At 41.3% G+C, this 22427-nt stretch overlaps 1 protein-coding gene across 2 annotated transcripts in view; it reads left to right on the forward strand.

Annotated features, from left to right (window-relative positions):
• Positions 1–22427, forward strand: part of TBXAS1 (thromboxane A synthase 1) — a 259885-nt gene that overhangs the window by 81165 nt on the left and 156293 nt on the right. For both annotated transcript variants that reach the window (XM_066183899.1, XM_066183900.1), the window contains exon 7: positions 2920–3013. In XM_066183899.1, the coding sequence (XP_066039996.1) occupies positions 2920–3013 (94 nt within the window). The remainder of the gene's footprint in view (positions 1–2919; positions 3014–22427) is intronic.

The following is a 22427-nucleotide window of genomic DNA, read 5'->3' on the forward strand; positions in this document are numbered from 1 at the left end:
TAACTCCTAATTTATTTTTTAAGCCTTGCATGATATTAAATATATTTGTCATAACCTGCATCAGTTGCTTCTTTTTTCCATAATTAAGATTATAGCCTGTTAGCTTATTTCTTGTACACAAGTGGTTCCATACCTTTGGTTGTCTTGATCGCCTCTTAGTATCTCTTCTATTTCTACATTTTGCATTTGGTTTAGCCTTTCGAGTCCATTGGCTGATCTTCTACTGTCACTGTGTACCCACAGCAACAGCAGGGGGTCTCCTGATACCAGATTAATTTTTGTGATAAAGTAATGTAGAAGTGTGTTAAGCGGCAAAGTGAGAAATGAGACTTCCCACTGGTGATAAGGCAGGCTTGGAGCAGTTTCATTTAGATGTACAGCTTCTCCAGACAAATGACTTGGCCTACAAGGCCACCCTGCCTGTTTGCACTTGCCCAGATTCTAGCCCTGCTTCCTCTCCCAGCAACAAAACCCGGACATACTTTTCCCAGTGCACTTAGGATGAAGCTCTGAGTTACTGGCGAAGTGTGTGTCATGGGGGTGCTGAGTGACCCAATCACATAAATTGTCCTGTTTGAGTTATCAGCCTCTTCTGGCTCAAAAGGCAGAGGTTTGTGCCACAAAACTGTCAGATTCATGTATTGCTGGTGTTCACTGTGTGTTATACAGGATAATTTTTCTTTTTCTTTTTTCTTTTCCTTTTTTAAAGGAAGTCCATAAGCCACTCTTTCCTCTCTCTCTCCCCCACCCAAAATATTGAGAATGAGTGGAAATGTTGCAGAGATGGGGGGAAGCTTTTAATGTTTGAGGCTGCAGCAAGTAGGATGTTGCATTAGAAGTGATCAAAGTTAAGGCTACATGTGCAGTGTTAGATCCTTCTTTTGTGCATGCTGCCGCTTCAGTCTTTGGTCACTTGCATACTGTTTTCTTTTCTGTAAAACATCATTTCATTTCAACAACACCAGAAATGTTGTAAAATCATAGAGTAGAGCTAGATGTGTTTGTTGATGAGATTCTTTTTTTCTCCTGCTGGCTTCACCCTTTTGTTGTTATATTTCAGTCTGTAGCTTGACGACACTGCTTCTCTCTCCCATCTCATTGTAAACTGTTGTTCCCTACCTTTCGAAAACCTACTTCAAATGTAACTGAATAAAAAGCAGTGGAAAAAACCACATTAGCGGGGGGGAAAAGGAAAGCAAATCTTCAGCTGTATAAAGCTGCCAGTAATGTTCAGAAGTTGACAATAATGAACTGTTCATCTAAGTATAAATAGTCTTTACAGTCTCTGTGTTTCTTGCCTTGTGAAACAGTACTCATTTTTTTTTCTTTTTAAATATTTGGTTATCACATAATTTACTTTGTCTAGTGTAAACCTCTGTTGCAGTCACTCTTCACTTTGCTGTACATGAAAACCAGGAGTCTATAGACTGTCTGGTGTGCAGTGAAATGAGCAGTTAACTGTAGCCCAGCCTGGTGTTTTGTGATCTGCCATGTATTTTACAGTGAAAACATCATGATAGCAAACTGAAAAACTGACAGGTTTTCATTGATAGGGATTTTAATATTTTTCACTGTTTATATACTGAAGAGGAGGACTTTGCTATGACACAAAGACACTTCAGGAAGATTACAAACAGCAGCAGCAGAAAAAAAATCCTTTCTTTGGGGATTAAAATGCATCATGTAAAGCTGTTTTGTCATTTTAAAGTTAAAATATCTCTTTTCCCAAGAGAATTAGCTGAGGAAAATCTCATATTTTTTAAAGCAGTTAAGTAGCCAAGAAGTCAATAATATGTATAAAATGTGTAATAAATGTTGACTTCTGTGCCTTTACTCTACGATACATAGTCATACTTGACATAATGTCCTTGCATAGACTGAGGACACATCATTTCTGTTGGGTTTGTGAGAGGGTTTGTGTTTGTGAAGGTTTGTACTGCCCCATTAAAAAAAGAAAATAGTTGCTATTCCAAATTATTAAACCTCTATCTCCTTATAATGATTTTTGTAAAATACTTTCACAAAAGAAAATCCATTAAGAGAACAGGTACTGTGTTGCAGGAAACCTCAGCAAACAGAAGTGCACAACAAAAGTTGTGTCTTTGGGTAATCAAAGCTGCTGCTGCTAGCTTCTGCTCTTTCAGGTTTCACTAATTGAAGTCCATTGAGTAAAATTCTTTGTTTGTATTAAGAAAGGGGGAGGGGAGGAAAAAGAAAGGCTCTGGGTTTGGGTTTTTCTTTTTTCCAATATTGTCCCTGTCAACATCCCACAGTTTCATCTGAAACAAGGGATGCATGAAGCTTTTCAGTCTGGGTTTTGTTTCCCTGTATTTTTTATGTTTGCTTAATTTGCTGACTGGCAGCTATAAAAAAATCACTTAATCAGCACATCTGGCCCAAATACTAGGCTTGACTTGAACATACTGACAGTGTCTTGGCTCATGGACAGCTGAGACTAGTTTGAATTTTTGTTCTGTGATCTGTATAGGTAGAGGTGATGGAAGAAGAAAATAATAATCTGAAAACCTGTCTTGTTCCTTTCCCTGCAGTGTCAGAGAAGTCAAGCCCCAAATGCTTCTTTTGATCTTGTTTGTAACCTCATGTAGCTTTGGAGAGTCACTTCTGACTTACAAGACCCTCTGTGGGAAGAGGAGCAGCTCTCTAATTCCACTGCTCAATTTTGCAGGCTTGTCTTTGAGTCACTTGGTCCTTTTGCCCTCTCTGAAGCACCAGTGTATTGCACTTACTTTTGTGACCTGAGGAGCTCCTAAGCAATGTAATCACATTGGCAGTTCTGCCTGACCAACACCGAAAGCATCTTCTCCCTCTCTGAATCCAGGGAAGTCGTCTGAACTAGTTACTGTGGCAAGTCCTATCATGACAAGATCCAAAATTGACTAACTACCTTATTTTTTCCAGGTACTCCACATCTGCATTCTCCAGACTCAGCAGAGTAGGGATCCGACATCCTCCGCCTCTTCCTTTCATTGGAAACCTGCTCTTTTTCCGTGAGGTAGGATATGTTTTTCTTTGTATCAATCAAAGTTGATGGGAGGAGTGGATAGGAGGCAGGAGGAATTGAAGGGAATCCTACAGTTCACTGGTAGTACCTCTTCAGGCATTTCTCTCTGGAAAGGACAAGCAAAACTCAGCTTTTTGAATGAATTGGTTGAAGCAGTTGTGTGTAAGCAGCTCTAATGCCAGGGTAAAGTAAACTTGAGGGAAAGAAAATGTGTAAGCTCCTGCAGTTAATTACTTGAGCTTTTCCAAGAAAGTTCATGCCCTCAGTGAAACAAACTTAGTTATGTGAATAGAACAGATTATGTTAACTAGCCCCAACTGGTTTGTTCTGAGTGGTTTTGGCTCTTACAACCTTTATGTTTGTTTGCGCTATTGCTGATTGTACACATTTATTTTAAAGCCTTTAATGTTGCTTTCTCCCAAGCAGTAACTGGAATTAGGTACTGCTGAATGTTGTTGCTCTGTGCCACAAATATTAGGGCTGTGAGGATGAGGAAGTGGTGGCATTTTGCCTCCAGACTTTATTTCCTTATTTTCCTCACCCATCCTCTTTCAATAGACTGCTAATGCTGTGCTTTGTTCCTTGTTCCATTTCAGTGGTATTGCTGAAGGTCCAAGATACTTTTATAAGGAGGAGCTACCATTTCTCTGGTTGTATCTTACAGTAAAATCTCTCCAGTGTGTGTCTGCTGCAGCCCAACAGCTTTTCAGGAAATCTGGGCCAGCTCCAGCTGCTACCCAGCTTTCCCTGTTAAGTGCATGGTCATCAATATCCATGCTGAGATTTGAATTATTAATGAGAATATATTGCCTCTTACCTTGGTCTTCATGGTGATTGTTCTATCAATATCTGACTCATTATTAGATAAAACCCTTTTAAATACCAGTTTTACATGTACATCTGATTTCATTTAGAAAATAGTATAAAAGGTAGACTTAATCTGCTCTAGATTAATTTGAACTCGAATTGGCAGGGTGACTTAAACTTACAAGGGATTCTGGTGGTATGGGATGCAGACAAGTTCACCTTCACATTTCAGGTTTTAATTCAGCCAACGAGTGGCAAAAAGTCACTGATTCTGACTTTAGCTCCTTAGTGGTGAAATCCAGATATCATTAGTTACCTGCTAACACTTGCTGTTATATAAAGGTGCCTGGAGACTAAGTTATTTTGGTATGTTCTAGATAGGCTTGCCCTGTACCAGCATAGAAGCGTAAAGATTTTGGGAAATGACCCAAAATGATCATATGATGTGTCAGGCAAATTTCTTTACTAGAACAGCATTCATGAAGTTAACTTATATCAGAATAATGCAAAAAAAGTTAACCTTTTAGGTTAACTACCTTTTAGGAAGGAAAATAAATTAAAAGTAGCTGAGAAATTGTATCTTGGGATACCAAGAAATAACCATTTTGGAATGGAGTCAAGTGGTGCAAAGCCACAAGCATTGCCAGGCTGTATGTCCAGCACTTCGGCATTTCACCACCCATCTTCTCTTCCACGCTGTCATCACCAGTAGGAACGGGCAGGGAGGAGCCCAGGGTCTTGGTAATTTTTCTTCCTCCCCTCATGTATTTTGCCATTTTTTCTGGATCTACCCCTGGGGCTGCTTTCCTCGAATACTGCCCATAGCAATGATCCAGTAATGGGAGCCCTGCTTTTATACTACAGGCTTTTGTCTATGAGAGCATGTTCAGGGTCACAAGTGCTCTCACTGCAGTCAGTAGAGGACTTTGTCCACTTTCCCTTTCCTAGCAGGGGAGAACTAGGGCTTGCCCATCACCTTAGTGTAAATAGGGATGATTTTAGGGGCTTAGCTCCAAGGGGCACAGCTGTCCATGGCTAGTGGCTTGTTGGGGTTGGGGTCACTTTATGAACATATTTTTTTGATGGGAAGTAAAAAAGGTTGATTTGTTCTGTTGCTCCATCTATAATATTAAGAAGTTCTTGCCCTTCCATGTTTATGCAACTATTCTCTTTCCACCAAAATAGCTGTTTGGAGAGTCTCCCTTTAAAACAGGCTGGCTTTTTCTTAGTATTGCTAATCTTGTGCAGGGAAAACACATGAGCCACATTCCCATTAAATCATCAAACTAGTGCTTTTCAACCGTGAACATTTATTTCAAAGGAATTAATGAATGGTGACTAAGAGGAATGAATTGATATGTGCCGTATGGGAATTTGCATATGTGTAATTCATACTTTTCCAGTGTCGAATTTAGTCTGCAAATTAACACAGGTTGAAAAGCCCTGAACACAGGTGAGATCTGGAAGATAAAAGGAAATCAAGAGACTTCAACATATGCAGCCTTGCAGTCCAAAAAGGATTCAGGATTTTCTCCTAGAATATGATTGCTAGAAATATAAGAAAAAGAAATAAAGCAGGAGAGGAAGTCCATTTGACATAACAGAGTAAATCTAGGACCTGGGGATTTAAGAAAAAACAGTAAATGTCAAAAAATTGCACCAAAATTGCATAAGCACTATTTTACAATTTGTAATGGTATAAATTCAAGGGTTTGCTTGTCTTCTTCCTTACTTGGGTGTAAATCACTTCCACTGAAATAAAGTAAGTTTCCTGTTTTGTTGCACTGTGCATGTAAACAGAGCTTCAGGCTTTTTTTGTAATTCTTCTTTAAATGCGCCTGAAAACAAAGGAACAGTGCAAGCAGGATTTGACCAGGAGTGCTGGGTTGTGGGGAATTTAATAAGCTTTCAAAGGTATTTTAAACAAGAAAATACTTTGTTCATGAGATTTTTATTTTTTTTTAAGAATTATTTCAGGGATTTCTTGAACAGTGTATTTTCTACGAGTAAAATAATGCTAGCTGTTAATTTAGTGTCTCAGAGAGGAAGAGGAAGTGTGGAAAGTAAAGCAGCTAAGGAAAATGCAACATGAAAGACCTATCTCCATCACAGAAAAGGAGAGCTTAAGAGCTGGCTTGGGGAAAACAAAGTTATTTTACTGTAAGTCACCCCTTCTCTCTCAAGTAAAATAAAGGGAGATAATCACACTCTGAAACTAAAACATATCCAAGTTAATCGGCTTATCTCAACAATGAGAAGATAGGAAATTATTGCAGTTCTGCAGTTGGGAAATTATCTGAGTCCAAGATATTAGATTAAAAATTCTTCCATTGCATGAGAACAATTTGTGGTGGGTAAGTCTGATGTAATAGTAAATATGATTAGGCTGCTTAAAAAAAGCAGCATGTTCAATTTTTTCCAATAACTGAGCAGACTTGCAGCCGACAGGCTGCTGTTTTTCTACAAATTCCTGACTGTTTGCTCACCTCTCCATGTGCTTCATTTTTCCTATGAGTCTGGAAAAACGTGAGGGTTGTTTGTGATAGCTGTGTAATGGTTGACGCAGGGGTATACACAGCATGGACTTTCACACATGGATCTGTATGTGCTTTATAGCAGCAGGTTGCAGAATAACCAAACAAAGCTTTTATTAATTCCCAGGCTAATGATTTTATTATGTGACAAATGCTCTGAAAACTGAGAAGCCACATATCTGCATCACCCTTTCTCTCACCTGACCTGTTGCTATGGCTGTGCAGCGCTTTTCTCCCCCTTTCCCGTTCCTTCCCTAAAATGACAGCCATGCTGTTTTTAAATGTCATTGGCTCTGACATCTGCACGGCCCTGGTCGCCTGGTGCTGTACCTGTGTGCACTGCTCCCTACCCAGCCTCCTGGGGAGCCACACAGTGCTGCAGCAGCTTTGGGGCTGCCCCTGATGTTTCGGGGGGATGGTGGGTGTGTGGGTTGGTGCCTTGTTTTGGCCCTTGGTAGGTGGGATATGCAGTTGCATGCAGCTGAGTGATGTGCTTTGGGTCCTCATAATGGCGTGATCGTGTGTCACTTTCCTCCTATTACTCCTAGCAAGCTCCAGTGATGCTTTTGACTCTCTGTGTGCTTGCATCCCTGCCTTGCATGTTAATGAAAGACATCACTCTCTTTAGCCCCTCTCAGCTTGGACAGGATACTCTTTGTTTACTCTGTTTATTTCAGTCTGGCCTACTTGTAGATCCGGGGCTACCCCGGAGCGGCCCATTTCTGCTGAATGGAAGTGGGGGCTGTGTGGGTGCTTTGTCTTGCTTTCAGTTTGGGGTCTGGCTGGGCTGTGTTGTTTTATGGCTGATGGGTGGGAGTGGAAAAGGGGGGAGTGCAGGGAGGAAGTGGAGAGCAAATATTATTTTTTTTTTCTTCACTACACATCTGCCAAAGGCATCCTTCGAGTTGGCCGTAAAGGAAAATAAAAGGCAGAGTCCTTGCAAGAATGAAATTAACCCATGTATAATTTTTAGCCTAGAAAGCACTATGTGGGTGCTTAGAGAGACAGGCTGCAGTGTTTACTGCTCTGGAATTTAATGACACAGCATTCAAACCTAAACAAGATTGGAGAGAGGCAAACGGTGAGGGGAGCAAAAAGGGGGGAAAGGGAGGAAAAGGAGCTATCAGGCTCTGGACCTGGATTGAATTACAAGAATAATATGACTTATATTGACAGTGAAAGCCTGCATATGGTTTTGTGTTTCTTTGTGCAGATAAACAACAGAGGAATGAGATAGGCAGTGTGTGTTTTGCAACTTGATAGCTATTTGTGTGGAGCCAGAAAGGTTGGCTGTGGCATCACCAACCAACCTGCCTTTATCTCCCCCAGATGCCTGTGTGCATCTGCTATGGGCTGCTGACTGCTGGAACAGACCTCTCTCGGTGATCCAGGTCTTCTCTCATGTCCTGGGAATGCCACCATCCTAGACTGGGAGGCATATACATGCATGTGGTGCAGATCCAAACCTAGTGTCTTAGTTTGAAAGACAGGTGTATGCCAGGGAAAGCTGAAGCCTCCCTTGGAATGGAGAATGTAAACCCCCTCCCTCCGAATTATTATTATTTTGAAATTAAGGGGCTCTCAGGCAAAGGTATGGGGATAGGAATAACAGTTCTTTACTACTATGTATAACAAGGCAAACAAACAACAATAACTATCGGCATTAACAACAAACAGAACCAAGAAACCTTGTGACAGCCTTCTCGGCCGAGACAGGAAGGGATGGAGGAGAGGCTTTGCTCCACAAAACCCTGGGGGCAGTCTGATCCAGGTGTCCCTGCAGGACTCTGAGGAGCACCAAGCTGGAACAGCGGAAAACCCTGGGCTGGTGGATGGGATGTATTGGAAGCTCCACGGTGGTAGCTGGAACCGCGGGACATCCTGGCAGGGCAGGGGGAGTGCGGGGCTACACCCTAGCAAAAAAACCCTCAGAACAGCGCCTAGAGAAGCGGCGGGGGCGGGACAGCTGCGGTCCTGCTCCAGCAAGGCAGGAGAAGGTGAGCTCAGAACTCCTGGACACACGAACAGATGGTGGTAGATCCCTAGGTGGGACTGGACTTTGGTGGTGACAGTGCATCCTCCCCGCAGTAAGCAACAGCTTGACCGCCCTCCTTCAGATGATGCCGAGAGCAAGAGTGCACAGCTGCCCCCACCCCTGTCCTTTACCTGGCCCCCCCAAAAGACCTCTGTATTTTTCCCTCCGAGGGAAACCCTCTGAGACAAAAGAAGTGTAACCCAGTGCTACACTCCTTTCCTGACTTTTGGCCACCTCTTCGTTTTGGTCAAGCAAAAGTACCCAGCAGTTAGTCTCCTAGCAACTTAGGGGAAATAAATCCCCTAAGTAAAAAGGAAGAAATTTAACTCCCAACACCTAGCCATTTCACTGGCTGCAATATGACAGAAAACCTGGGGTTAGATGTGGGTTTATGTGTATATTTCTACATCTATAAAGTCAGTCTTTCTCCCCTTTAAAGATGTGTATTTTCCTAGTTTCGCCTGATAATCTGTGTTACCTCCTTTGACCAGATGTTAGCATTGTCAGATAACCTGACAAAGTTGGTGCAGTGTCTCTCTGTGGGAACCTAAAGCAAGAAATCAAGACATCAAGACAATTGACTGTCTCCTGCTTGACTGAATGCTATTTTCAGCCTTCAGCAAGGGCTGGACCTCAGTTTCTGAGACGAGCATCAGGTAGAGCTGTGCTGTAGCTCACCCCAGCTTCTCCCTGCACTGGTGGGGGTGTCAGCAGGGTGACCCTGTGTCTAGGGAGCAGTGTGTGCACCTCAGAGACCCTTCCGTAGAGACACAATGTCCTTGGCTTCTTTGCACTTGCAGTGTTTCCCATAACTGTGTTTGCAAGATAGACATGAGTGTGATGTTAACTTTAAATAACATTTATGGATGCTGAGACAATATTAGGGGGGCACAAAGCAACTGGTAGGTTTCATGTGATAGAAAAAGGGGATGAATCATCACTGCCTTGCTGGTGAATAATGGTGACCCATGCAATGAAGGTGGTAGTGGTCATGACAGATGCCTTTGCTCTTCTGGACTATAGCCTTTTTCCATTGAGGGAAGAAACACTTCCTTTTTGTATTACAAGGAATGGTGTGCTGATGGTGTGGCTTTTCCCTAGAGCAGCTCTAACATTTATTTTTGTGCAGGACTGTGTGAATGCTTCCCACAGACCTCATGAGTTGCCCCTAGAAGGAGATGTAGACTTCATTGATGAGCATCAATGAATCAATTTTGGTATCCCTTTGGTATCCCTTAACCCATGCTTTAGTTTTTCTTTTTCACACACTTCCTGCTTGCCTCATTAAATACTGCATGAGGAGGAAGAGGCAACTGGTAGCTCTTAAGTGGAGAGGGGATGATGTTGTCTGTGGCAGCACAGCGAGTGAGAAGAGACTCCTTAGTCATACTCCTGGCTCTCCTCAGACTCTCAGTGTGATCTTGAACAAGTCTGACTGGGGCAAAGCGTTCTTCTTTTCTGGGTAAGCAAATCTCTTTCTTTTGCTTCACCTTGGGCCTCTTTTATCCACCTGCAAAACAGGAAATATGGTGTTCTGGAATAGATAGGTCTGCTTTTTGAACAGGTTATGGTGAAACATTTTGGACAACTTTTCTGGGGCCTGTTAGATTTGGGGAAGCTGATTTCACTGCTGTCTTGAATGGACTGGGACACTCCAAGGCCAGAGGGAGTTTATATGTTTTTGCAATATTCACAGAGCAAGTGGGGCAAGTGGTGAATTAATGCCAGCCCTGAGTTCTGGCCTACAAATGAAGGTATCTGAGTGAGATAATCCCCAAGATAACAGTGCTGAAGGATACTTCTCTTCTATGCCACCCTTGACCACTGTCCTTTGATGGGTTTTTAGCAGCCAAATGACTACCCAAGATCAGTCAGAGAAGAGGTATGCATCATTAAAATGACACCTGGCTCATGAGAATGGTGTAGGGAATTTTGCCACATGTTACGTCTTTTGGAGAGTATATTTGCACGCTCATCACATAACCCTCTGGAATTTGCTATGCAGCCTGCTCTTTAAGCAGCGTGTACTGCTAAATTAAAGCCAGCTCTGGCCTGACATGCAGCAGCATTGAACCCAAACAGCTGAGCTACACAGTGTTTGGGCTGAGAGAATGGGATGATGTGTGGTTGCAAAGGTAGTGGCATACAGGTAGAGCCAGTGTGGTCACAAACTGGACTTTAGCTCGGGCTCCAGAAGAAGAGACCCTCACCGTGAAAAGCAGCGAAGTAGGGATATGTTTGAACAGGAGGATTCCAATAGCTGTTGTAGTAAACTCAATGGACTTTTACAAGTGAACTTAAAAAAGCAGGACTATTTCTTGGATGTGACAATCTTCTCTTCAGTTTTGCCTGCAGTTGCACTGGCCTGGAAGGAGTGGGGTTGGAATAGATAAAATCTTTCAGTCCTTGAAATTAGGAAAGAAAGTAACAGAATCAGGGATACCATGAATAAGAGCAACTCTGTTATTTTACACAAAATTGTAACTTGCTCATGTTATCTGTCAGTTTGGAAGCATCCTATGTTGTTCACCTTCTAATTGCATAAGAATAAGAAATCATATCCAGAAATCGAGTTCTTCTGTATCAGCAAGACCAGTATGTATAATAATGGCCAGGTATCAGTTGTAATGCTAAAATTATAGCAGGCTCAGATTGGGTATTGTGAACAGTTGTTATCCATGAGCCAACAAATTTAGCAGAGCCTTAACTTCATTAGCAGTGTCTAAATGCGTTAGCCATATGCTCCTCAGCATATGGGTAAATACATAACAATTTATTTTCATTAGGGTTTTCTTACAAGTGCTGCTAACCCAAGCTCCACTAGAAATGTTTACAGCATGACATGTCTTTTCAGATAAGAAGCCGACTTTCTGTACAGCAAGTCATCCTGAAAGGGTGACAAGCAAGATACTTCCCTGTCCTTTCTGGGAATAGGCAGGTACAGCTGGTGTGGGTCTGATGCACTGCATCTAGTTAGACTTGGTTTCTGCAAGGCTTTATATTAAAATGAATAATAGAAAGCTTTGGAGAGCTGCCTGTTCAAACACGTGCTGGTAAATCCCTGGTATTCGTTGTGTGCTGCCTTCTGGTTGCCTGTGATGCACCTTGGATGGCATCACCACCTGGTAGCTTTGTAAGACTCATGATCTTCTGGGTTCTTCCCACTTCTCCCCTTCCCAGGCAGGATGTAGAATTGAGATATAACTTTTCCTAAGAGGGACTGAGTGTGAAATTATGTCATACTCATGGCCTGTAGTCAAATGAATGTGGTGATGGAAAGGCAGATTGAGTTTGTAGGGTGGGCACTGGGCAGGGCTGTGAGGGCTTTGGTAGCTGCGAAGTGGCACGGATGTAACTTGGCCATTGTGTGCTCAGCATTCTCCTAATTTCTTGGAAATAAATGAAAAGCTATTTTCTTGAGAGTTTCTTTTTGAATTTTTTTTTTTTTTATAAGCATTTATGCAGCTTGATCCAGAAATACGAGTTACCTAGAAAGACATTGAAGAGTAAGAAAGGACCGATCTTATCAGAGAGGTAGAAAGTTCAAAAGTTAATCTGTTTCTCCACAGCCTCAGAGGCCTCGGTGCATGTCTAAGTTTAGATGGTAATGTGAAACAAAAATCAACTAGAGTTGGAATCTAATCAGGGTTTTTTGAGACCTGACTGCATTTTTTTATTGCGGTTGGGTTTTTCTTTTTTTTTTTTTTTTTTTGGTTGGTTGGTTTTTAGAAAAGAAAAATCAACAGAAAACCTAAATAAACCTGTGTGCTTTAAAAAAAATGTATTTCAAATTGCTGTATTTTCTTTCTGTCTTTGTCATGATGCAATGCTGACGGATGAATGAATTGAATTATAGTCTTGGGTTGTCCTCGGACTTTTTAACTTTTCATTTTGTTTATTAACTAGCAGCCTTTTTTCCTGCTTAGATTTTGTAATTTTGTAATATTCTTCGAATTTTAGGAGATTTATAATAAGGCAAATGGAAAAGGGAAGTGTTCTTTGGACAGTTACCCTGGGTCAGTTTTAAATATTCAGATAGCAAAAACAGCTTACTGAACATTGGTAACTTATTTTACCTCACTACAAGAATATTGAAAATTATAAACAAGAGAAAAAGAAACTGAGCTACATGTTTCAAAGTATTCTCAACTATATATTTTCATAATACAGTATGCAAGAAATAAACATAAAAATAATTGCAAGTTAGTCTTTGCTATTTGCTGAAAGCTGAATTTCGATAGTTTTCTGTGTATTGTATCTGATGGCATTTTTGTTTCTGTGAGCATAGAAAACTGCTGACTTTCATAGGCAGGATGATGCATGTGTTGATTAAGGTAGCATTAGTGAAAGTTAGGCTAAAGGAGCCATAAGAAGTCACATACAATGATGAGTTGAAATATTCTCTGTGAAGTTGAGTGGGACTTTAAACAGGATTGTTATTCTTCTGCTGAATAGCACTCTTCCTGTTCCTCTCAAAAGGGAAAAGGGAAAAAATGCATGGAAAGAGAAGATGTTGGAGGGGTGTCTCTCTTTGGACACAAAGAGAAAGGGGATGGTGAGCCCCAAAGTATTCCCTGATTTGCCTCCATTTGCTTTTATTTCCATATATTGAGAGGAAGCAGTGGGTGATAAGCCCTAGATGTGATAAAGGATGTTGTGGCTGTAGAGAGTAGTCTAGGAAAGAAGCGCAAAGGGGTATGAAAGAAATTGATGACTGATACATGATTTTTGCAGAGACGTGAACGCATCTGTCTTGATCTGCAAATACACTGCAACGTGTGGTACGTTGTGAAAAGTGTGTGATGAGGCAGAAGGAGGAAGTGTAGCACTTGATTTATCCTTATTTTTGTTCTGCTTCTGAAGGCAATCTAGGGCAGAAGCACCTTGCAGCCAAGGTGGAGTAGAAAAAGCACTTGATCACAGAGAAGGGGGAAATGGGAGAGCATTGGGGAAAAAAAGCTGTTTGTGACCTTATAGCAGAGGTCTCTGTTTTAATAAATCATCTCATAAAGTTCATCACAGATAGAATTAAGGACCTTGCAAATATCTTGTAGTTATATTTGTGTTTATATTTTTCCCTACCTCTTTTTTTTCCTCCCCAGTGCCCCAGGGACCCATTTCTAAGCCCTCATAAACACGAGATTTCATTTTCTAATGCTATTTCATTTCCTGGATGGAGGACCTGCCATGAGAAGACCAGACCTCAAATTATAATAGCCCCATAAATAACTCCCTAAGGCAAAGGGGGAAAAAAAAGCCTTTGAAAGACAACCGCAAATGCAAAAATGGAGGTTTTGGGTTCCTGCAGAACCAGACTAAGCAGTTCTAGTTAGAACATGGTTAATTTTTGGGTTTTCCTGTTTATCTCTTTGCATTGTTTGTGTACAAAATTATATCTCAAAAGTCCTCAGAGGTCTTTTGCTTGAGCTCAATTTTCTACAGTGTTTTGGTGCCTTTTGGTCTGTCTTTAGATCCTGCTAAAAGATGGAATTTACAGGTAAAATTGAAAACAATCCAACAAACTGACTAAAACAAATACAATGATGGATTGAGTAGAAATAGTCTGAAAATGCAACTTTTTCTTCTTTCTGGGTGAAGTAGTTTTAATTCAGCAGACCCAGACAGTCTGCCTGCTTTCTGCTGGAAATCTGTGCGGAATTGGCACATTGACTAGAATAAAAACATTCCCGAGGAATCGGCGTGTTCTGTCAAAACATTTGAACAGCTCCTGTCTCCCAGAGCACAGCACTGCTCTGGAGCCGGCAAGGGAGCTCTGCAATGCGTGGTGCAGGCTTCCCCTCCAACCTCCCATCTTAAATCCACCTTTTTGCATAAGCACGGGCCAAGTGTTTCAGGTTCAATTATATTTAGCCGTGGAGGTAGTAGAGAAGGCAGTTTACAAGAGCCTTTTGCACCAGGGTTGGACCTGTGTAAGGCTGTCCTTCCTCTGTTCCCACTAAAGCTCTGTTGTACATGGAATCTTTTAGGTTTCAATAGATTCTCGAGTCCAACAATTAACCCAGCAGTGCCAAATCCACCACCAAACCATGTCTCCAAGTGTCTCATCTACATGTCGTTTAAATACCTCCAGGGCTGGTGACTCAACTGCTTCCCTAGGCAGCTTGCTCAGTGCTTGACAGCCCTTTTGGTGCAGAAATTTTTCCTAGTGTGTGAAGGAAAAGTCATGGAGTTAAAGCTGGAGGATCCCAGTATCTTTCTGGAGCAGACTGGGTCAATATAGTGGCTGGGGATAGGTAGGCTGGCAAATCTGAGCTCCGGGACAAGTCCTGCTGTGCAGGGATGGGACTCCTCCCAACAGATGTCTCAATGCCATGTATTTTGCTGCTCCATGACTCTGCTACATGTGAGGTTACCATCCAGCAGCAAAGTTCAACCTCTGTGTTGTGGAGCAATAATAATAATGGTAATAGTAATAATAATAATAATAGTAATAAAAAATAAAATAATTTTATCAGTTAAAAAAAATTTCAAATCTTTAGCTAGAAAGTGGTATGCAGCAATTTCAGCATTTAACAGAGCAGTGTGATAAAACTCAACATTTTAAGCTTGACACTGATTGCTTTACTTTTACTAAGTAGTATCTTAATCCCCCAGCACTGAGATGAAGGGGGTCTTGCTAGTAGGCTCTTCTTGGTATCAATGAGACTGGTTAAAATCAGGCCTGCAGACAATTTACTAGATATACTGTCTGTCTGTTATTGAGACTAATTGCTTAGGAATGTAATTGTATCATTCCTGTTACCAAAATTGATATTCCCTGCCTGACTCCAGCTAAGTGAGTTTTTATTTTTGCAGAATTTCTGGGCTGTAGTATGCCTAGGTGTCGTGGTGGACAGCAGGCAGTCAATGTTTGAAACAAATGAGGTTTTTCTTTATACTTGACAGAGAGGTGTGTCTTAAGCAGTACTTTACTATGTGGATGCACTAGCAGATGGTGTCCTTTAAGGCTATACATGTGACAGTAGCCTGTTTGAATGAGTATCCATGCTAGTTTCAACACCAGGAGGAAACTAAAGGCCAAATAAGCTACTTCCCTTCCCCCGCTTCTTCCAGTAAGGGAGGGACCAAAAAAGTGCCTGATTTTGCTGCTGAAAGCACTCCTCACAGTTATGATGCGGCTGGTATGGAGTAATAGCATGGTCACACCCACACAGTGCTGAAACTCTATACCCTTTCTGTAACCAGGGCAGTCTGGTACCTGCTTGTCTAAGCCCCATCCAGCAGAAAAAGCATTTATAAATCAGCATAAAAATAAACAAGGTGGGAAGGCAAACAACCCAGTGCGTGGGCTTATCTTGTACACCGTGGCCCATGCACAGATAGCAATTTGGTATCCTTTAGAATACAAGTGGCATCACTGAGAAATGTGATGGAAGACAATGACCTGTGCCAGCCAGAGCAGGGAGGTCAGAGGTGGCTCACAAACCAGCCCTAGATGTGCATGGATTAGTGTCAGCACAGCAGACTTTGCAGGGGATGGGCTGTGAATGTGCATTCCTAACTCTATTACTTATCCCCTGGGCCAGAAGGGCCAGATGTGTTGCATTGCATAGGCAACATATTTAATCTGTGAATGATCATTCCTGATGGATTCCCTCCAGACAGTCCAAAAGTTACATTACTGAGCCCCAGCCTATTTTGCGCAGAGATACAAGACCACCCAATCCAGTGCCTTTAGGGAAGGGAGAAGGTGGAGTTGCTGTGATTTCTCATTTTATCAAGCAGCTGTATGCTCCATGTACAAAATGCTGGTGTCTTACTCAAGGCAGCCAAAGCCATGTTTTGGTACCCAAAAGCATAACCATGTGATTTGTCACAGGAGTTAACAGGTGTTGGTACTTCTAAATGTTGCTATAACTCCTTTTATTTAGTTGTGCAAAGTCTAGACTTTTGCACTTATTTTTGTCTTAAGGATATGCTATGCTGAGAAAATATGGTCACCTTTGGGGCTCAGGTTTCTGGAAACTGAGGTTTCCCATCCCTGAAAACTTTGGACAGGGCTCTGAGCAACCTGATCCTGTTGAAGGTGTCCCTTCTGATTAAAGAGGGGCTGGAATTGAAAGCCTTTAAAGGTCCCTTCCGACCCAAGCTATTCTATGACCAAAAGGATGAAAGAGTCATCACAGTATGGCCATACAGGAGGGGAAAACATGATAAAATCCTTCTCTGAACAATTATAGCAAATATACGCTAAAAGACTTTAAGACGTTTCACAGTGATGAGCCCATCTTTTGATAGGTGAGGTAACAGACTGGAATAAGTGTCAGAATTGAAGCCTCTAAATATATTATATTACTGTCTTGCAAAAGTCTGAGACTTGGGTTAGTGTGAACTTACCACTTTCCTAACACAGGAGCGTTTCCTTGATATGCTGAATGTTTATCATCTGGTGAGGGAGACTCGAAAGAAAGGAAGTGTGCTTGCAGTTTTATGGGCAAGGAAACTGAAGGCTGTGGCTGTAACAATTTTGCTTCACCACCCACTGAGACCAAGACCCAAGTGTCCTCTGTGTTCACTGGGCATTGTACCACTGGGAGCAGGTAGCCAGTGATTCCTGAGCTTGTGCAGGAAGAGGTTGTGACAAAGGCTGTGGACTGCATCTGCAATCAGTGGGCTCTGGTACAGTGCCACAATTGATGCTACCTTTCCTGAGTCCCTGTTGCTGCAGGAAAAGCTTATGTTACATGTAGGAGGATAATGCCTAAAAACATCTCTACTGGAATAAATAAGTTCCTTAAGTTGAGAGTTCAAACCCAATCTGCTTTTCTACTACTTTTGCAGCCAGTTTGATAATTTTCATTTGGTTTAGGAAAAACAAAAATAAGTGTTAAATTCATGCTTAAAAGATTGCATCTCTTCAGACAAATTTGTTATCCATTTTCTCATTTTCAACAAGTAAACTTGCTTTTGCAGCAGAGATTTTGACATTAAGTGTCTTGATAGAATAATAGGCATGAGATGGATTGCAATCTATTGCCTCAAGACTTTGCCAATCATAAACTAAAATCAGTTAATGCATTGAGTTAAATCTTGCTTTATTGGGCAATGTGCTAGTAGTATTAAAAAAATCAATCCAGAAAATATATTGATTATATTATCTCCATAGCAACAAACAATAATAGGATAATGTTAGCTTAATAATTGTGCTTTGTGAAAACCTTTCAGAATAATTACTACATTGTGGTCTTTTCACAATGTGGAATGCAATAACGCTTCTTCCTTGACTGCAGTCACCATCAGCACTGCGTCAAGAGATGTTGTTTCTGTGTGCATGCATATGTATTCATGGGTAATTTTGCTCCGGGTGAAACAATTCAGCAGACTATTTTGGGATCCATTTTTAAATGGTCAAGACCACAAATTGGCAATTGTTTTCCGTGTGGCTTGTTTTCTCCCACCCCCTCTGACAACTGGCTACTGTAGAAAGAGGTCGTTAACATTCCTTTTCCTGCCTCTTTCTTTACAAGGCACAAAGATTTTGGCATGTAACAAAACTAAATGTCCAGCTACTCTGTTAAGGATCTGTGGGAGAGAGGAACTCTGCTCTAAAGACAGTGCTTCATACCTGTTCCTTTAATTGAATTTAATCTATCATCCTTAAGAATAACTTGTTCTGCTGGAGCTGAGGTATTTGCTCGTATTTTAGGGGACCTGGATCTCTTGTGCATCCTACATTGTCATATAAATAATAACCTGAGGTTGTTATGAATATATAGAGTTACTTTCCTACATATAAGTAAGGAGGTGTACATATAACATTTTTAGCCTGAAATTTTGGCAGGAGAGTCAGAGGACTGACATATACACTCTTCATCTGGGTCTTGCTCTTTACTTCCACATCAACCCTGTAATTTATATCTTGAGTTAAAAAGAGGCATTAACACAAATCCATGATGGATAAGCCAAGTTTTAGAGTGGCTCTGCATAAGTTCTGCTCAGCAATAACAAAAATATCTCTATCTTAATCAACCCTGTGTTCAGCACAAATCCAAAACGTAGCCCTATTCTAGCCACTGTGAAGAAAAGTAACTCTATCCTAGCCAAAACCAGCACAATTGGTAAAACCTCCCAGTTTAATCCATGCAGTTTAAGCAAGAAAACCATTGGGTCTATGAAAGGTCCTTGGGGTCCTGGCAGTAGGTCTGGAGTCTGTTCTCCTGGTCATGCCAGTATTTCCTGTGGATCAAGGGCTGGGTTTAGAGATAAGCTAGCACTGCTGTTAATATTGCACTGGCTGGAGCTTCCCCATGGCTTTCATGGGGTGCCCCATACCCAGTGGTATGGTGGGATTGCCTCTTTACTTCCGAGGACATCAATGGATGTCACGTTGTCTAGTGATCACTCCTCCCTCATGCCTTTTTCTGTGGGACAAACACTGATGTCAGACAGGTTAAGCTTTTAGCACCACTTCTAACTGTGCATCATTTTATTTTGTTTCTTTCTTCTGGAGAGATTTAGTCATTCAAATGTCCTACAATTTGTCTTCTTAGTTTACCAAACAGGGGCTCCCTTTTCTTTGAGGACCTTCAGAAGAAAGAAAAAGTGATTTTAAAGCACTACCTAAAATAAGTGACCCTCTTGCACCTGGGGATGTGCAAACCTTCTGCTCTGTACAGATGTACTGTGTACATAAGAAAAGCAGGAGAGAGAAAGAGTGCTGACAGTTTTCCGTCTGAGATGATGTTTTCATCAGGAGCTTGGTTGTGCTGTTTTTCCCCCTAGCCCCTCCAAGTGTTTGCTTTATGGGGAGGATGTGATGGAAAGGTTGTTCTATATCCCTGGCTGTGATTAATTTCCACCAGTGGCCCACTCTCTCATAGATGTGGTTAATTCATAGGGAGAGGGAGGAGCAGTGGTTGATCTCAACTTTGTGCCTTATGCCAAAGCATCTAGGCCTGCATAAGTGTTGTACTGAATGAGGGTGCCAATCACCTTTCTCCTTTCCCGTGTGGAGATAAATTTGGTTATGAAAGGACAGCTAAATGCATTGGTTCCTCTGGGAAATATCTGGTATTTGCAGGTGTGTAGCATCATTCATTAAAAAAAGAAGCAAGCCCAGATGGCTTGACAAGTGGTTTTTTTCTGGTGCTGCTGCAGAATCCAGCCCTGAGTGACGATCTAGAAACAGAAATGAATGGCTGACAGGAGCCAATTCAATCCCCACCTCCAAATCTGAGTTCTTCTGTCTATGAAATTGTCACAGTTGAAGCTCTGACTGTGCTTGACGCATCCTGTGATAGCCAGTGATCTTACTGATTGTTAGAGCTCCCAAATTCTCTTTTCACTGCAGTCTCCTGTTTAGTTTCCTTGTGCTATCTCAGCTCCTGATGCTCTCTGCAATCCTCTCTCCAGCCCACACAGGGATTGGCACTGTGTGTTTCTGTCTGCCTCTTCCTAATCCCTTTCCAGGGAGGCCTGATATGGCTTTCTAGTGTTTCTGTTTTTCGTGCTCAGATCCTACCAGATACCACATGGGTGGCTTGGGTCTTAAATAGTGTTTGGCTTCAAGACAGAACATGAAGAGTCACTTACTTTATGAGAACAAGGAGATTTTGCTGGAACAATTATCTTAAAATAGGTGAAGAATCAACTGCCTGGTGTAGTGTGGCTGTTGGGGCTACAGTTTGTCATATTCCCAAAGGAATAAAACTTTTCTGTTTTGTACAGGATCTTACAGCCTGTCTCTGTCCATAGTGCTTTGGGGTAGGGCTGTCCTACCTGGTGGTGTGTCACTCTGGCAGCAGGATGAAGCACTGGGAGTGTTTGTTCCTATGGCTAGGCTGAAGATGTTGCTCTGCAGACACATTCCCCCTCCTGCCCTGCTGAATGTATGGGCTCACCTCAAGCCTTGTGTGTGTCAAGCTGACATGTCTGCCCTTAACCTTGTGGCTTTTACAGAGGTGCCATGTGATAGATGGGAGCAAAAGGGACCTGTCATGCCTATGCTTGGCCTGTCCACGCTGCAGATAGCAGCATGCTCTGCTCTCCATCAGAGGCCAGTACAATCTATGGGGACTTTTTTTTTTTTTTTCACGTTTGAGAGCTGCATCCATACAAGGTGGGAATTAGACAAGAGGAAGCTGAGCTTGTCTGGCCACATTAAAATACAGAAATAGTCCTGGTATCTTTCAGTAATGCATTAAGTGGCATGATTAATGTCTGTTACATGTAATGATCTTTCCAGATCTCTTCCCTCAATGCAATGTTCTGTGTGCTGTCTAGTGCTTTGGTTTGGATACTGTTTTGTGTCTTAGCATCATCACAATAAAAGATCAAAATTTGAGAGCTGAATTTTTGATTATCTTAAGTTCTTTCACTTGTGATTATCTTAAGTGTATGTTTCATAGTTTTAAACATGGTGGTCACAGAAAATTAAGTGGCATTTTATATTAAGTGGATAAGAAAATTAAGTGGATTTTATAACCAGTTCATAAACAATGGCAGAGACACAAGGAGAATGTCTCTGAGGAGGCCAAGATACTGCCCACTGAATGAGTAATCTTGAGTCCCACAGATGAGGTTTGCTTGAAACCCACCTAAATAGTACCCACTTAGGCACTTGGGAGCAGTATGAGATGGCTCAGAGTTTGCATTAGAAAAGAAAGCCCTAATCATTGTCATCCTAATCCTGTAGGTGAAGGTGCCAAGATTTGCACATAGATGTGTAATTTTCCCAATGCTTATTTCAAAGTCTGCACTCTGTGGCACCCAAGACAGACTTTTTCACAATGGGTTTGGTTAATATATTTGATTCTTTAAAATGGCATTTTCATGGTTTGAAGGAATCTGCTGTTGATAGGTCTGAGAAGGTAGGGGACACGCTTCTGAGGCGAAAAAACTCCGTGAAGGAATGAGTCCCTGCCTCCCTTTCTTGGGAAAGAAGCCACCTTTCATTTCTTTGAATGCCACATTGTTGTTCCTGAAAACAGTACTGCATTGTCAGAGTGCTCCCCGAATCTTTTTCCTTAGATTTAGCTACCATGTCTGTATGTCCTACAAGAAGTTGTTTCCATTTCTTTGAATTATGCAATGACTGTTTTGCTTAAGGAAGGCCAGCAAAGAAAACTAATAAAGTTTATTCACTGTTAGTGAGGTGTGCTGAATGCTTATGCTAATCCATCTGAGACACTGAGCTCACAGTGAAAATCCACTTTTCAGTGGTCCTCTATTGTACAATGGACTCCCTCCTATAGAGAGCACTGTAATTCTCTGTTTTCCTGTTGTAATTTGAGGATGTAGTAATATTAAGGCAGCAAAGGTGGTTAGCAATCCAGTGGAATTACTTGTAAGTAGAGATTGTGTAGGAGAGAATTACAATCAGTTTGGAAGGAAGATAACTTAGAAGATGTTTAGTGGAAATTACATACTTTAGTAAAAAAAAAAAAAATCCATTGTTCCTTTTTTTTTTTTTCCTGGTTTCTTGATTTATTATAAATATATGTTTATCAAAGGATCAGAAACAGCAGTGAGTCTGTAAGACCTCATATGGAGCCTTTCATGAACACACATTGAACAAATTGTAATTCTCTTTGTACATGTCTTCGTAATGACATGTTTTCTGGTTTGGACAAAGGTTCCTAGAAGCCTGAATAGGTGTCATCTGTGACATTTACTATGAAGTAAAATAAGGGCCTAGCAGGTGTAAGTGTTATCTAGACAATAGTCCTAGTAAAAATAGTAAGTTTGCAATTATATCTCTGTAGTGGATATAAATAAGGTCTAAGCTATCAGCAGGTAACTTTCCAATAGATAAAAAGAAATATTATTCTAGCCAGTGTAATCAGACTGGAGAATTGATCATTGCAATAATCAGAGAGTCAAATACAGCAGCTGGAATAATTTGAGGGTCTGGATAATTTTATAACTAATTACATTTGTAGCTATGCATACTATAAGAGTAATTCAATCTTAAGCTAATACTTGGGTGATGAAGAAACCTCCCTCTACTTATCGCATTTTAGAGTTAGCCGTGCATGTAGGGTTCTTTTCCTCATGTCTTTCTTCAAAG

This window comes from Chamaea fasciata, unplaced genomic scaffold, assembly GCF_029207755.1.
Source record: "Chamaea fasciata isolate MVZ Bird 193981 ecotype frontalis unplaced genomic scaffold, bChaFas1.0.hap1 SCAF_5, whole genome shotgun sequence".
NCBI classification, from domain to species: Eukaryota; Metazoa; Chordata; class Aves; order Passeriformes; family Sylviidae; genus Chamaea; species Chamaea fasciata.